Source organism: Phocoena phocoena, chromosome 13 (assembly GCF_963924675.1).
Source record: "Phocoena phocoena chromosome 13, mPhoPho1.1, whole genome shotgun sequence".
In the NCBI taxonomy this organism is placed as follows: Eukaryota; Metazoa; Chordata; class Mammalia; order Artiodactyla; family Phocoenidae; genus Phocoena; species Phocoena phocoena.
The window spans coordinates 27,926,773-27,941,575 of record NC_089231.1 but is presented as its reverse complement, the minus strand read 5'-3'; the positions used below and the strand labels follow the sequence as shown (position 1 = coordinate 27,941,575).

At 56.1% G+C, this 14,803-nt stretch overlaps 1 protein-coding gene across 1 annotated transcript; it reads left to right on the top strand.

The window, feature by feature from the left end:
• Positions 1-185: 185 nt before the first annotated feature.
• SIGLEC15 (sialic acid binding Ig like lectin 15) lies at positions 186-14,523 on the top strand. The gene is made up of 6 exons (XM_065890483.1): positions 186-237; positions 9,388-9,447; positions 10,052-10,435; positions 11,495-11,875; positions 13,092-13,122; positions 14,442-14,523. The coding sequence occupies exons 1-6, from the start codon at positions 186-188 to the stop codon at positions 14,521-14,523; spliced, it is 990 nt and encodes a 329-aa protein (XP_065746555.1).
• Positions 14,524-14,803: the final 280 nt, after the last annotated feature.

Sequence of the window (14,803 nt, the reverse complement as noted above, 5' to 3'; positions counted from 1 at the left end):
ATACTTAGAGCCGCCTGGCTGCCTCTCCCCAGTTCCTCCATCATCCGCAGAGCCCGGCAGGGGTGCAGACCTGGGCACACCACCCACCCCCTCTCACCTTCCTTCCTCCACACCCACGCCAAGCAGGGGTCTCACCAGTGGCCTGGCTAAGTGCAGGGCTGCCTGGTGGCTCCATACCTCACAGCATGGAAGGTTCCTTCCAACTCCTGGCCTCCTTGATGTGCATCATCCTGATGGGTGAGTCTCCCACTCTGCTCTCTGGTGCATTTTCAGAACAGAATAGATTCTCACAAAATTTTAGGTACGGTCTTCTCTCCCTGAGCTCGGGGCAGCTGGGTTGCCAGGGCCTCCAGGCCTGTGGGGAAGGGAGAGCTGCACTTTGGGAGGCTGTGGTGACAGAAGCCAGAAGTTCAAGTCCAGGCTTTGCCTTGGGATCCTGGTGACTTGAGGCAGTGCCTGGACTCCTCTGGGCCTCAGTGTCCCTACCTGTAGAAAGGCCTCCTGCCCAGGCCTTTGCTGTGAGGATCTAGGGGCATAACGGGCCAGCTCTGGGGAGGGCAGCGCAGGCTCTGACAGACTGGGGGTGGTGTTGTCATCCAAGTGCTTTGCTTCTTCACGGGCACAGCCCCGGGAATGGGGGGAGAGCACATGGCTGTTTGGGGTAAGGGTGGGGTGACTTCACTTGGGGAGTAGGGCAAGTGATCGAGGGCACCCTGACCGTCCAGCAGGAACCCCAAGAAGTGAGTGGGAGCCCTTTGCTGCAGGCTTAAGTATCAATGTCACTTCACTTAAGGTCACTTAGCTCAAGGAGTCGGTGTCCCTGGGAACAGTATTTCTCAAAAGGTGGTCATGGACCATCTGCATCAGAATCCCTGGAGTGGCGTGCATTTGTTAACACGTTCTGGGACTTCCCTGGTGGTCCAGTTGTTAAGTCTTTGCCTTCCAATGCAGGGATTGCGGGTTCGATGCCTGGTCGGGGAGCTAAGACCCCACATGCCTCGCGGGGAAAAAACCAAAACTTAAAACAGAAGCAGTATTGTAACAAATTCAATAAAGACTTTAAAAATGGTCCACATCAAGAAAAAAAAAAAAAAAGCAGGTTCTTCATCTCCACCCCAGATCTGCAGAATCAGAATATGTCAGGAGCGGGGCCCAGGAATCTGCATGTTCAACCATCTTGGGTGATTCTTATGCACGATGCAGTTGAGGGCCACTGGGATGATGACAGACAACCCTCATGAGCCCCTCTGTCCAGGCCCCAATCCGCTCCTCGACCCCGCTCAGCCTGAGACATCCTCATGACTGTGTTCCTGGACTTGGCATCCAGGCCTCCATGTGCACAGCCATTGGCCATCACGTGCCACATGGTGACAGCACTGACATCATGGTGTTCCAAGCTGTTAGTCAATCTTCCTTGGGTGGGGTCCTATCTCCACGACTGGATTATAAACTCCCACTTCTCAGGCCTTTGATCCTTCCTCTCTAGCATTCAACACAGAGTAGAGTTCTGTTTGGGATTGAATACTAACAGCAAGTGCCTACAGAGCTCTTATTAAGTGCAGGGCATTGAATTAGTAATTCACGTAAGCATCGTAATCCTATGAGAAAAGAACTATTATATTCCCTTTTCACAGATGAGAAAACTGAGGCACAAAGTGGTTCAGTGGGCGGTGCAGGGTGAGACTGGGATTTGAACTTGGGGGTGTGTGGCTCAAGACGGGAACACGCCACCACCTCCTGACCCCATACTGCCCACTGTGCCACCCACAGAGCCCTGTGGTGGGGGCTGATAGGGGAGGGGTTTCCTTTTCCCAAGTTGACTTAACTCAGCCATCTTTCTGGATGATTTCGGGTTGGGTCCCACGTAGAGGGTGGGGCTGGAAGAGGTGACCCTGCCCACACCTGGGGCAGACAGGAGAACAGGTCAGACAAGGCTGTAAATCCTGGCTCTGCTATTTCCTAACTCTGTGGCCCTGAGCAGGTTACCTAACTTCTCTGAGCCTCGGGAAATGCGGGTCCCCATCACCTCGTGGCTGCTTGAAGGAGAATTAGATCATGGGCGGAAGGCCCCCAGCACAGTCCTGGCGCTCAGCGGTTGTGCAGTAAATGGTAATGAAACGTTGCTCAAGTCACATAACTTCAAGGGACACTAGGTTTGGGGTTTTTTTGTTTTCGTTTGGTTTATTTCTCCTGCTAAGAGTCAGCAGCTATGAATCAGTGAAAGACAAAAAAAAACTTACAGGAAGCCGGAGCAGTCACATGTTCAAGTACAAAACCCAGACCACACAAACGCTCCAGCTGCGTGCCACGGCTCCCCGGGGAGGTGGGCACACATGGGGGCTATGCAGCCGGGTCGGCGAGGGGACCCCTCTTCTCGTGGCCGGCAGCTGCTTCACCGCTGAGACCAAGGGCTCTTAAACTAGGGTGAGCAGCGTCCCTCTTCCTGAAATCCCTCTGTAGCCTCTCCATGTGGCAGCGGGCCTGGAAGCGGCCGGAGCCCAAGGGGCCTGAGAGCAAGGTGGCCACAGGTCGCAGTCCTATCCCTATCACGCCTCTGAGCACAGGGCCCAGGGCTGGCCTTTGGCAAAAGTGAAGTGGAGGAATTCATCCAGGAAACCCCCCTCTTCCACTTTCCATGACTTCTCCCTCACACAGGCGTCCCCCCTGCCCAGCACCCTGGGGCAGCCCCTCATCTCCCAGGGGCCCTCACACTCTCTTTTGTCTTTCCTTTCTGTCTCCCCCCAGATCTGCTTTTAGAAAGCGGGAGGTGAGGGGTGGTGGGAAGAGCAGTAGTCTGGGAACTCTGGCCACTTAGTGACCTTGGTCCCCACATCTCTGATGAGCTGGCGCAGCAATCACAGAAGCTGTCATCCTCGAGGACTGTCGTGCCCGGCTTTTAACGCCCAGCTCATTTACTCTTCCCCACAGCCCTGCAAAGTGGGGGCCCTTTTCCCTGTTTCAGGGAGGCTCGGCGAGGTCAGGGCACTTCTGGGTGTCACAGGCTGGATATGAACTGGAGTCTCCTGAGTGCCAGCCCAGCCCTTGCCATCGCCTACACCTACGTGCAGTGGGTGGTGAGCCTGGTGCAAAGCTTGGGGCTCAGAGGAACTTACTTGGCTAGCTCTGAACCACTGCAAAAAAACAAACTGAGGAGGCAAGACAATTCACAGCAGTCACCCAAGGACATGGGGCGCTTATCTGGGACACGGGGAAAGGTCAGGGACTGCTGCCGTGGGCCCAAAAGGAAATGGAGGCTGAACGAGCCGGGACACTTCTGCCCCTGCTGACTCCTGCGGCCAGCAGCTGGGACCCAGAAGTCCTACCGGGGAGGAGGAGGGGTGCAGGGAGCTAGAGCACGGCAGGGACAGGTGGAATCAGAACTCCCAAGAGCAGCGCACTGCGCAGACACTGCCCCGGGGCAGGCTCCACCCTCGGCTCTGCATCTCTGTCAGCCCCGGCGACAGGGGCCAGCTCCACAACCAAGTGGCCAGAGAGGCAAGGGTTAAAGGGGAAACAGGACAACCCGAGGGCAGAAGGGGAACAATCAGGCCTTTCACTGACTTGCGTCTCCCAGCTCCCTGGAGCCTGTGGGGTCTGCTTCACACCGATGGATGGAATTCCTGGTTCCGCTTCCTCCTCTCCCCTCTGGTCTCTGCCCCATTCTCACTTTTTCGCCCCCTGATAACCTGTCTGGACTATATGCAGGCCCAGAAGGAAGAATTACTGAGAGCAAACAGGTGCGGGAGGGAATCGGATGAAAGGCAACTGCCCAGCTCGAGCCACACACCTAACTGGGGAGGTCCGGTGGCCAAGATGAACATCTGTCTTTGCCCCAAAACACCCTCTCCTGACCCTTCAGGCGCCGCAATGCCCAAGAAGCCACCCCTGGAGTCATTCGCTGAGAACACCCCTACTAACGTGTCCAGGTATCCCCAAGGAGGGTAGCCCCTTACAGACAGCTGGGCTCATCAGACTGGCTGCCCGTCAGCTGATAATGTCAGCCCTCCTAGGGGGTGGGGAGCAGATCTCTGAGGGGCTCCACCTCTGAGGGCCACAAGTCTAGCCCTCCACGAGGCATCGTCTGTCCGTGGTGAGCACCTGCCTGGCATCATCCTTCTCCCCCTCAATGTCCATGCTTGTTTCCTCCAGAAACCTGTCACAAAAATCCCACCCCAGCAGACCTAATTCTTGTTAAAGCACCACTCCCTGAGGACACCCCCATTGGCCATTATCCCATCACAGCTGCCACCACTGGCTTGCTTTCCTATCTGTGGTCCATGGACAGCGGCTGCCGTATGCTCAGATACAAAATCATAAACAGTTTTCTCGCTAGTTAACATAAATGCGATCACACAGAACGCACTGCACATGAGCTACAGAGAGGCTCCCATGCACATCCCTGCCTCCTTCCTCACCAAGGAACTGGTGGGAATCTGGTTTAGCTGCAGGCAAAACCAAGGCCTCTATTTCTGATCCATCCAGATGCCACTTCTGCCCATCCAGGTTCTGCAGATGTTTCTACTGCCGAGTTCTCGTCCCACCCTGACGCCACTGGCACAGGGCTTTGGGATAATAGGTCCAGGGTGAGTTAACTACCCCTCCGTTGACTCGTGATTATGACTACGTGGAAGCTGGTACCCAGTGCTACAGCCCCAGCCCTCCCTCAAGGTGCATCATCACCACAGAGGGCACGAGGGAGCGATGTGGAGAGTTTAGTAAACGGCTGCACAGGACCATCAAGAGTGGGTGCCTCTTTCCGCGTAGCTGAGTTTTCTCAACAGCCAATGGCTTACTTTAAGTACCTAAAAGCCTCTCAGTTAATTTTATATTGACATATTTCTCAAATGCTTGCCAGGCTTCCTTGTCATTTTTATCCACATATCATTTTTGGACACAGACTTTTAGGTTTAAAATTCTCCTTAGTAAGCGTCTAGAGGCATCATCTGACAAGATGAGCCCACTGAGGCCAGAGAGCTATGCGGACTCATGGTCACGAAGTCAGGGCCCGTCTAGCCAGGGCTACAACCCCAGACAGACGCCTGAGACCCCATGCGAGGGGCACGCCTCTCATGGCAATGAACCTTTCCAAGGTGACTCAGGTCATCCCCGCGAGCAATGTTTCACTAGCCTGCTGCAGTGTCATGATGCCTCAAGGCCCTCTGCACTTACCCCTCCTCTAAAGGGTCCCTTTTGCGCTGTACTTTTATCATTTCTGTCCTGATCGTCACTTTATTTTTATTGAAACTGCCTCCCTGACTGAATGCTGATTATATCACCCCTTGCTGCTTTCAATGGACTACAAACAGAAGACACTTTCTAGCTTTTCAACCTGTATTTCTCAAATCTGGGAAGCTACTTAAACAAACTCGTTAGAATCACGTATAAATGAAAAACAAACAATGGCTGCGCAACGGACAGGCTGTAAACACACTGAGGCAGCCACTGATTGTCACCATAGCTGTATCCCCAACACTCAACACAGTATTGAGCACAAGACAGACCCTCAATAAACATCTATTGAGTGAATAAGTACACGAGTCAATGACTAGCTTTCAGGTGAGTTAAGGGCAAGGCCTGCACTATTGCATGATGTGTGGTCTAAGGTGCCAAGTTGAGCCACGGATGGTGCAGTTTCCGGCATCAATTTCCTGACCCGCCCCACCCCCACCCCGTATGGCCTTGAGCTGTCCGTCCAGAGCCCTTCTCCTTCCCCACCACTGGTTAGCACCACCCCCATGCTCCCTCCTGGTCCCACTCTCTTTGCACGGCCAGTGAAGGAGGGAACTAACATCACTGAGCATTTGCTGAGTGTCAGCACTGTCCGGTTGACCTTCACGTGTGACTTCATTCCATCCTCAATCCTCAATCCTATGAGGAAAGTACTATGTACCCCGTTCTGCGGCAGAGGAGCCTGAGACCTGGGACATTAAGCAACTCGCCCAAAGATCTCCCTGTAAGTGGATGAGTCTAGAAGAGTGCCAGGCACAGACTGGGTGCTTGATACAAGTGAGAATGTCACCCATGTCCAGCCGTACCAAAGCTGGAATGCTCTTCACCGTGCCCAGTGGCCCACCATTGAGAGGAGGAATTTCGGACAAGGGGAAGAATGTGGGCCTCCTGTTGACCCCCGGAGGTTGATAGACATGAAGCAGGAAGAGTAGAGACCCTATCAAAAGGAGCTGTGGTTCCAGTTCAGGGGGCTATCCCTGCCCTGTCCTAAGAGACATGCAGGAGCTACCAGAGGGAATAGTAAATGTCCCAGGAGGCTGGGGAGCTTGGATTCCTACCAAAGCACATGCATTTGCTCCCTGGGTAATTCCTATTGGGACTCCCCACATTCACCTCAAGTCCCCTGGGTGAACTCAAGCAAAGGTCTCTGTGTAAAAGCGAGTCCAGGTGCCCACGTCTTGGAACACCATATGCAGCAGACAAACAGGAAACACAAATCTCCCCCTAATGGGGGCCAAGACCGTCACACTTGGTGAAAGGGCCTCTGTGCACCCTCTCTCCTCCCAGAGCAGAACCCAGCCAGGGAGGGAAGGGCCCTGACCTGTCATCTGTACCACACATCAGATGCTCCCAATCTAGGCTGTCATCCTTGAGCAGCAGAGTCCAGGGACAAGGTCTGAACATGACCCACCTATTGTCGAAATTCAGCCTCTGTTCACTGGTGCCGGATTAAACCTCCCTGGGGGGCTCTGCTCTAGGAGACAGGGTTTTGAGTGAAGTAGAAAGAAATAGCATTATTGCTTTGCCAGGCAAAGGGGGCCACAGTGGGCTAATGCCCTCAAAACTGTGTGTCCCGCCCTGGAGGGGCTAGTGAGGAGTCTTACAGTGTTCAAGGAGCAGTGTTCAAGGATCAGCTCGTGGACACTCTTCTGATTGGCTGGTGGTGAGGTCATCAGGAGTCAGCATCATCGACCTTCCAGCTGGTCTGGGGTCTCCCTGCTTGTGGGCAGCATAAGTTAACTTCTCCCACCTGGTGGCAGTTTCAGTATCTGCAAAACAGCTCGAAGGACTTGGCTCAGAATACTACCTATGGTATTTGAGGAAGAACTAGAGGCCCTTGAATTTGTTTCCTGGCTGAAGTATAATTATTCTGTGTTGCTTGACTGTTTTCCTTTCTTTCTGCATTTTCTCACTTTTCTGATTAAATTGATTCTTTGACTACGGTTTTTCTACAGACGAAAGGCAGGCGGAGGACATGGGTGGGGATCTGTTCCGGGAAGACCTCATAGGGTCCTGCTCAGTTACGCTCCGAGGGGAAGCCTTCCTGCCAGCCCGGGCACCCTCCCTTCTGCTCGCTCTCGGCAATTCAACGTCAACTACTATGTGGCAGGCACGTGCTAGGCAACAGCTGCACAAGTATGACCCCCACACATGTTCCCTGCCCTCCCAGAGCTTCCGGGTGCCTGGACGAGACATACGGTTGAACAGGCAATGCCCATACAGAGGAAGCACTTCTGCCAGCCCTGGGGCACGGGGAAGGGGTGCCAGACCCAGGCTTAGGGCTCAGTGAAGGCCTCCCGCTGTAGGATGACTCAGCTGAGGCCCGGGGACGACTAGGAGGGAGCTGGTGAGTGAAAGGGGCCAGGAACCGTGTTCAGACAGAGGGAACATTGTTCATGTCCCTCATTAGAGCACCTGGCAGGCTTTAGCGTAACTACGGGTTCCCAGATCTGTCACCCTCACTGAGCTGTGAGCTCCAACAGGCTGATAAATTATTCTCTTGCTCTTTGTAGCCCTGGCTCTAATCCCAGTGCCTGGCTTCCAGTGGGGAATGTGTCCGATCAATGATGGCCAATTGATGAATGCACAACAGTAAACAATCCCTGGGGAGTCAGTGCCTGGCTCTGTGATGCCTGAAAAATGCAGGAGGTCAGAGGAGGCTGAGGTCACAGAGGGTGGGAACGCAGGAAAACTGAGGCAGGGGCTGAGCCTCCAGACTGGGAGATGATTTCTGCAGCTAGAAGTACTGACTGAACGAGAAAAACCTTCAGGAAGGGTTTCTCAAATTTGGAACTAGGCCCTTTGATTATTAACAACTGAACAAATGAGCTCTTACTAGGGAAATATGTCAAGTCCCCTGCTTGGGTTCAAAAGCATACTTCCACTTGTCCAGAAGAAAGGAGATTTGGCTTAGAAGCAGACTGTGTGGGAAAAAAAAAAAAAACACCTTGTGGTTTTATTTCATTGCAAGCGCGGCACGATCCCAAATTGAGGTTTCCTATGAGGCACAGCTCACACAACCCGATTCATACCCCACTCTACCTGGCCTGGAACACACACCTGGAGCCCCCGGGGTCAGGACACTATACTGCAAGGAAAGTACCAAGCGGGTAGTGAGGATGGAGAGGGGCAGGTGAAGGACTAGGACCTCTGCCAGAGAAGGGAAGGCTTACTGGGTCCAGGATAGCTATGATGGGATCCCGGGAGGGCCGTCACAGGGAAGGAAGGCGAAGGCTCCAAAGCGCGATGGGCCGTCACGTGAGGGGCAGGAAACATTGGTTCTGAGCAGAAGGAGTGCCTTGACCTGTACATTACTCATAGATGGTATGGGTTCCCTGGAGGATGGTCTGCCAGCTGTGGGCTGCGAAGATTCCTGCCCAAGAAACAAGTGTGGCTACCCCACAGAGCAAAGAACACTGGACTTGGAGTCATGTGATGTGAAGCACGTGAAAGAACCTGGTGAATTGCAAAGCCCTTTGGAAATATAGGGGCTGGTATATTATTCCCTGTAAAGATCCCTTTCCTGAACTGTACCTGGGCACTAGAGGCTAAGCCTGTCCCTCCCTTCTGGAGGAGGCTCCCAGGCCCCCTGACCTGATCCTCCCAGCACTGACACCCATCCACCCACCCCGTTCACCCCACCCCCATAGAAGCACACATCTGCAACAAGACAGGCAGTGACTCTCTAGCCCTCCGTAAGCTGCAGGCAGAGTGCAGCTTCCAGACCTTAGCTCCACCATACTTCAGAGCCTCACAACATGGGAGGTGAGGAAAGTTGAGCCCGGAGGCACTTGTGCAAAGCAAGGAGGCAACATAACAGTCCACCCCTCCCTCAGCTCCCTGTCTGGGCACTGGCCTTTTGGGAAACCCACTTGGGTTGACTGTAGAGGAATCTCAGCCACCAATTCAACACACGAGCTTCAAAACATACCACCGCCTCCCAAGGCCTCAGTTTCCCCTCTGTCAATGGGAGTGTTGCTCTGCTTGGATAAGCCCCAAGTTTTCATGCCCTAGTGCACTAGAGTGCCACAGTGAGGTCAGGCAGTCCTGAGGTTGAACATCAGCTTTGCCTCATCCTAGCTGTGTGACCTCAGGCCTCAAACTCTCTGTGCCTCGGTTTATAACATGTAACCCGGGAATAACTCTGCTTACCTCTAGGATCATTTGTGAGAACTAAAAGAGATACCACCAGGAACTTGCTCAACACAGAGCTGCACAGTAAGTGCCTTTATTATTGTCGCCATCTGGGGCAGGGGTGGGGGGGTGGTCTTGGGACTGTACTGTAACCATGGGATCCCAGGGCTTTTCTGCAGCAGGGCAAGTTTTTTTTTTTTTATTTTGCGGTACACTGGCCTCTCACTGTTGTGGCCTCTCCCGTTGTGGAGCACAGGCTCCGGATGCGCAGGCTCAGCGGCCATGGCTCACGGGCCTTAGCCGCTCCGCGGCATGTGGGATCTTCCCGGACCGGGGCACGAACCCGTGTCCCCTGCATCGGCTGGCGGACTCAACCACTGCGCCACCAGGGAAGCCCCAGGGCAAGTTTTGATGGGAAAGAGGTTGGGGTCACTGGGCCTGTAAGTGAGGTGGGACCACCCTGAGTGAGGCAAATAGTCCCAGGGAAATGGGGGGAGAGTCCAGGCACCTACAAAGTCACGGCAGTCAAAGTCCCAAGAGATGCTTCTCGAGTCCTGCGGTGGTTTTCCAGACTCCCCCCACCCCCGAGGGCAGGGAGGGCGCTTCCCAAGTCCTGAGGTTTCCAGGCCCCCCGAGGGCACGGGCAGGGTCGCTGCATGTCGCCTGCCTCTCGCCCGCCCGCCCGCAGGTGCGCCGGCACAGCGCTGGTCCATGAAGTTGCCGGCCGAGGTGAGTGCGGCGGCGGGCGAGGCGGCAGTGCTGCCCTGCACCTTCACACACCCGCACCGCCACTACGACGGGCCGCTCACGGCCATCTGGCGCGCGGGCGAGCCATACACGGGCCCTCCGGTGTTCCGGTGCGCGGCGGCGCGGAGCAGCGAGCTCTGCCAGACGGCGCTCAGCCTGCACGGCCGCTTCCGGCTGCTCGGCAACCCGCGCCGCAACGACCTGTCGCTGCGCGTCGAGCGCCTAGCGCTGGCCGACGACGGCCGCTACTTCTGCCGCGTCGAGTTTGCCGGCGACGTCCACGAGCGCTACGAGAGCCGCCACGGCGTCCGGCTCCGCGTGACCGGTGAGCGCGCCGCCCGCCTCCCCGCCGCGTCCGAGGGCTCCCTAGGTGCGGGCTCTGTGCTGGGATGGGAAGGGGTACAACAGGCACACCCCTTTCTCTAGAGCAGGGGGTCTCACACCTGGCGATGGCTACGGGCCACCCGGGAAGTTGTTAAAAATTGCCGCCGAATCCTGGCCCCAGGAAGGGCTGGGGGCGGCCTGGGTTGGGCCTTGTAATGAAGCTCGTAGAGAGTGAATATGCCCGAACAGCTCTCAGACTAGGGGGGAGAAAAACAAGGAACGGTCACCTTAAATATGGCAAGGACTGCAGTGGGCTGTGTGCACAGAGGGGGTGCACAGGGAGCCCACCAAGTGCCCGGCACTTCTCTAGACCCTGTGGTATAAAGATGTGGGAATCAGGATCCTAGAGCCGTGGTTCTCAACCCTGGCTGAGCATTGGAATGACCTAAGGAGCTTTGTAAAAATCCCGGAGCCCCCCTGTGGGGGACCCAGGCGTTCTGGGTTGAGTTTGACGCTGCCAAGAACCTCCCATGTGCCCTTGGGCTGGCTGGGCCGCCTCTCTGAGTGCATTTCAGTTTCTTTGCCCTTGTCCGCCCCAGTCCCACAGTCCCAACAATTCAGTGAATCGTCTCAAGTCTAGGTCCTGGTGAGGCTGTCTGGGAGTGAGAGGTGCCCTTGAAATCACTCCAGCTGACTGCCCCCAGTCGTGTGCTACCGCAATAGTAACGATGTTTAGCGAGCACTTGCCCAGGCACCCCACTTGTCGAATCTTCTCAACAGCCCCGTAATGTAAGTGATCCCCATTTTACATGTGAAGAAACTAAGGCACAGAGCGGCAGAATAACTTGCCTAAGGTCACACCGGTACTGGGACACAGGCATAGTGGCGCCGAGTGCCTCTTCCTTCCTCTCCGTATCACCTGCTCCCCCCTGCCTCCCTTCTCCAACGCTCTGGGCCAAGGGGACGGGGAGGCTGCCCCTTGCGCTTGCCTTGCCCTTTGCCTGCCGCTGCTCTGACCGCACTTCGCTTCCTCCCGCTCCTCCTGGGCCGTCGCCCGCAGCCGCCCCACGGATCGTCAACATCTCGGTGCTACCCGGCCCAGCGCACGCCTTCCACGCGCTCTGCACGGCTGAAGGGGAGCCGCCACCCACCCTCGCCTGGTCCGGCCCAGCGCTGGGCAACGGCTCGGCCTCTGTGCCGAGCCCAGGTCAAGATCACGGCCATCAGGTGACCGCAGAGCTGCCCGCGCTGGCCCACGACGGCCGCTACACGTGCGCGGCCTCCAACAGCCTGGGCCGCGCCGAAGCCAGTGTCTACTTGTTCCGTTTCCACGGTGCCTCCAGGGCCTCAGCAATCGCCCTCCCGCTCGGCGCGCTTGGCCTCAAGGTGCTTCTGCTGCTCGGCGTTCTGGCCGCCCGCGCCGTAGCCCGCCGCCGCCTAGGTGGGTGCGCCCCAGGCCAGGATGGGTGCGAGGGGCGGCCGGGGCTCTCCTCCAGGCTGACCACCTGGCATGACACAAGCAGAACATCACTTATGCACCTGTGCATCATCTCACTTTCCTCTCCCTGCATCAAGCCCAGGAGGTGGGAACCAACGTGAGCCCATTTTACAATCAGGAAGCTGAGGCCAGAGAGGTTAGGGAACTTACCTCTAGCCTAGAGTCAGAGAGATGTAGACCCAGACGATATAGCTCTGAGCCCATCTCTTTACCAGCACCCCATTAATGACTCATCCGGAAGGGTTCCGACCAGGCACAGCCTTTCCCAAATAGTACCATTTCATTCGGTCACAACAAGCAACCTGAGCAGCTACTATGTGCTGCAAGGTGCTGGGAATACAGAGATGAATAGGACATGGCTCCCTGCTGGGTGTGTGCTCAGGAGTCAGCAGATAATCGGCATAGGTGCTGGGAATACAGAGATGAATAGGACACGGTTCCCTGATGAATGTGTGCTGAGGAGTCAGCAGATAATTGCAGTCTGCATAGAGTGCTACCAGCCCACGTACTACGGAAGCCCAGAGAGTGTGGGCCTCTCTCTGATGGGGCATCCAGATGGGGGCTGGGAGGGAAAGCTTTACACAAGTAAGGGGAGGCTAAATCGAAAGCTATAAGCAGGTGTGAGCTAGGAAAACAAGGAGCTAATAGTACTCCTAGCAGACGGAACAGCACGTATAAAAGAGTGGAAGCTCGAACTAGCAGGCCGTCTTCAGAAAGCTGCCATCACCCCTCCCTACTGTCACTAAGCAGGATGGGAAATTTGCTCTAGGCCCCAGAGAGGAGACTTCCCAGAGCCTCTCAGACCACCCAGGTGAGTAGCACCAGCCTCAAACTCTCCTGGGATGAAATCCAAAATTTGTCACAGTTGCTCTGGCTACCATCTTTGCTGGGGCCACACTGGCTTTCCGGCAGCGTCTTCAAACCCACCAAGCGTTCTGTGCTTTAGGGGCCTCAGAGAAGCAGGTCTTCCTGCTAAGTCGGCTCCTCACTCCCTGTCCTCCCCGGTAATTCATCATCTTTCAGGTCACTTCTTCGCATCCTGCTGGCTAGCTGTTCCCTCCAGACCACTCTCCTCAGTGGGGCGGGCTGGACAGCGGGGCTTGTAGCCCAGAGGCTACCATGGAGATTCATGCCTCCTCTCTCTCTGTCCCTCACACAGAGTACCCAGTCACCCAGGACGCCTCACCGCGGTAAGTAAGCTCGCCCACCCCCACCCTGCCCCCCTGTAGTCCACCCCTGGCCAAGGGGTGCAGGCTCCTCATGGAGGACAGCCTGAGAAGGAAGAATGGGCAAAGGGCTGGGGCTGGGGTCCCAGCCCTGATCAGGGTCCAGGCCCTCCCTGCAGCCTTCCCCCCTACTTTAGTCCACCAAGCCTGGCAGCCAGACCGGGCCACGCTGACCTGCTCCCCACGTTCCCAGCACTGACTGTGGGCCTCACACTGGCCTATCTTCCGGACCAGCTGCCTGGTGTCCGTGGTGCTGAAGGGTCATTTTTCTGGGTCTGCCTTATCTCTGCACCTAGCTGTGATCCCTGGAGGCTGCATTTCCTCTCATAGTGCCCAGCATTCTAGAACAGATCCACACAAAAGCCACCATTAGGCAATCATTCTCCCAGACACCCTGCTGAAGGCTTTGCAAGCAAAATGTCATTAGAGGTTCTGAGGGCTTGGTTGAGGGCTCACAGACTCAGCTAGGAAGCATTGACCCTGCCCCCCTCTTGGTGTCTGTCCAAGTGAAGGCCTGTGTAGGAGACGAAAGCATCCAATTCCAAGACCTTGTCCGAGATGCTTGGGGGAGGCAGGCGGGGGATGAAAGCCTTCTCTAGGACCCTTTAGACAAGCCTGGGCACTCCCGTAGCGCCGTTCCCACCCAGGCACAGGTCAGCGAATGGTTTAAGCAGACGAGTGGCCCCATCTGAACAGGAGTGGAGGCCAGGAGACCTTTAAGGGCTGTTGACCAAGGCTGCAGCTGGCTAGGTTTCTTGGCTGAAGATGGCAATAGAGAGGGCGGGGAGATGGGGCAGACAGAGGCAGGGATGGCCAGAGTGGGCAGCACAAGCAAGGGAGGGAGCCAGCAGGTCTGGAGCTGGCGCCCCGGGTGCCACCTACTGAGCTGAAGATGGGGGGTGGTGTGTGGTGAGGATCGCACGAGCTCTGTGGACTGTTTATGTTTGAGAGGCCACAAGGATGTCCCGGAAGTCAGGAAAGCGGTTAGGGTTAGCAGGAGGCCCGGCCCGGAGGTCAGGACCCCAGAGATGGTTTTTGAAGCCACAGATGAGATCCCTTTGAGAAGACAGAGACTCTAGGATGCTGTCACCCAGGTGGTCCCCTCCCTGGTCTGCAAGTTCTGCCGCTGCCCTGCCTCCAACCTTCGGTTAATCTCCAGGCCTTGTTGGATGCAGGCCCCCGAATCCCCTCTGGTCCCTCCTTCCGCCCCTTCCTGGGCTGTGGTTTGGGCAGTCAGAGACCCCTTCTGTTTGGGTGGTCAGCCAACTTTCTCCTGTCCACAGGCCCCAAGCTCAGGAGTCCAATTATGAAAATTTGGGCCAGATGAGTCCTCAGGGTCCACCAGCAGCCGTGTGTTCACCTTGAGGAGCCCATTGGCCACCGGCATCCCCTGGACACCATGAGGAATGAAAGCCAACATGTGGCTTGGCTGGGATGGCCCTTCCTGGCTCCCAGGCACCTTGGAAGCCCTAGCCTGGCGGCGCCCTGAGGTCAGGACCCTACTCACAGAGGCTCAGAGGTCTCCTACGTGGACTTCTGTCTCCGAGTCCCAGAGATATTTCTGTCAACGCAGCAGCATTTTACGCGCATGCGCGCGCGCGTGTGTGTGTGTGTGTGTGTGTGTGTGTGTGTGTGTGTGCCTGCA

What these genes read in the sequence shown, in the direction of transcription:
- SIGLEC15 (XM_065890483.1), top strand. Translation starts at nt 186, where the DNA reads ATGGAAGGTTCCTTCCAACTCCTGGCCTCCTTGATGTGCATCATCCTG. An exon ending in GATGTGCATCATCCTGATGG is followed by an intron (nt 238 to 9,387) that starts GTGAGTCTCCCA and finishes GCTTACCTCTAG; the next exon opens with GATCATTTGTGAGAACTAAA. An exon ending in CGTCCGGCTCCGCGTGACCG is followed by an intron (nt 10,436 to 11,494) that starts GTGAGCGCGCCG and finishes CGTCGCCCGCAG; the next exon opens with CCGCCCCACGGATCGTCAAC.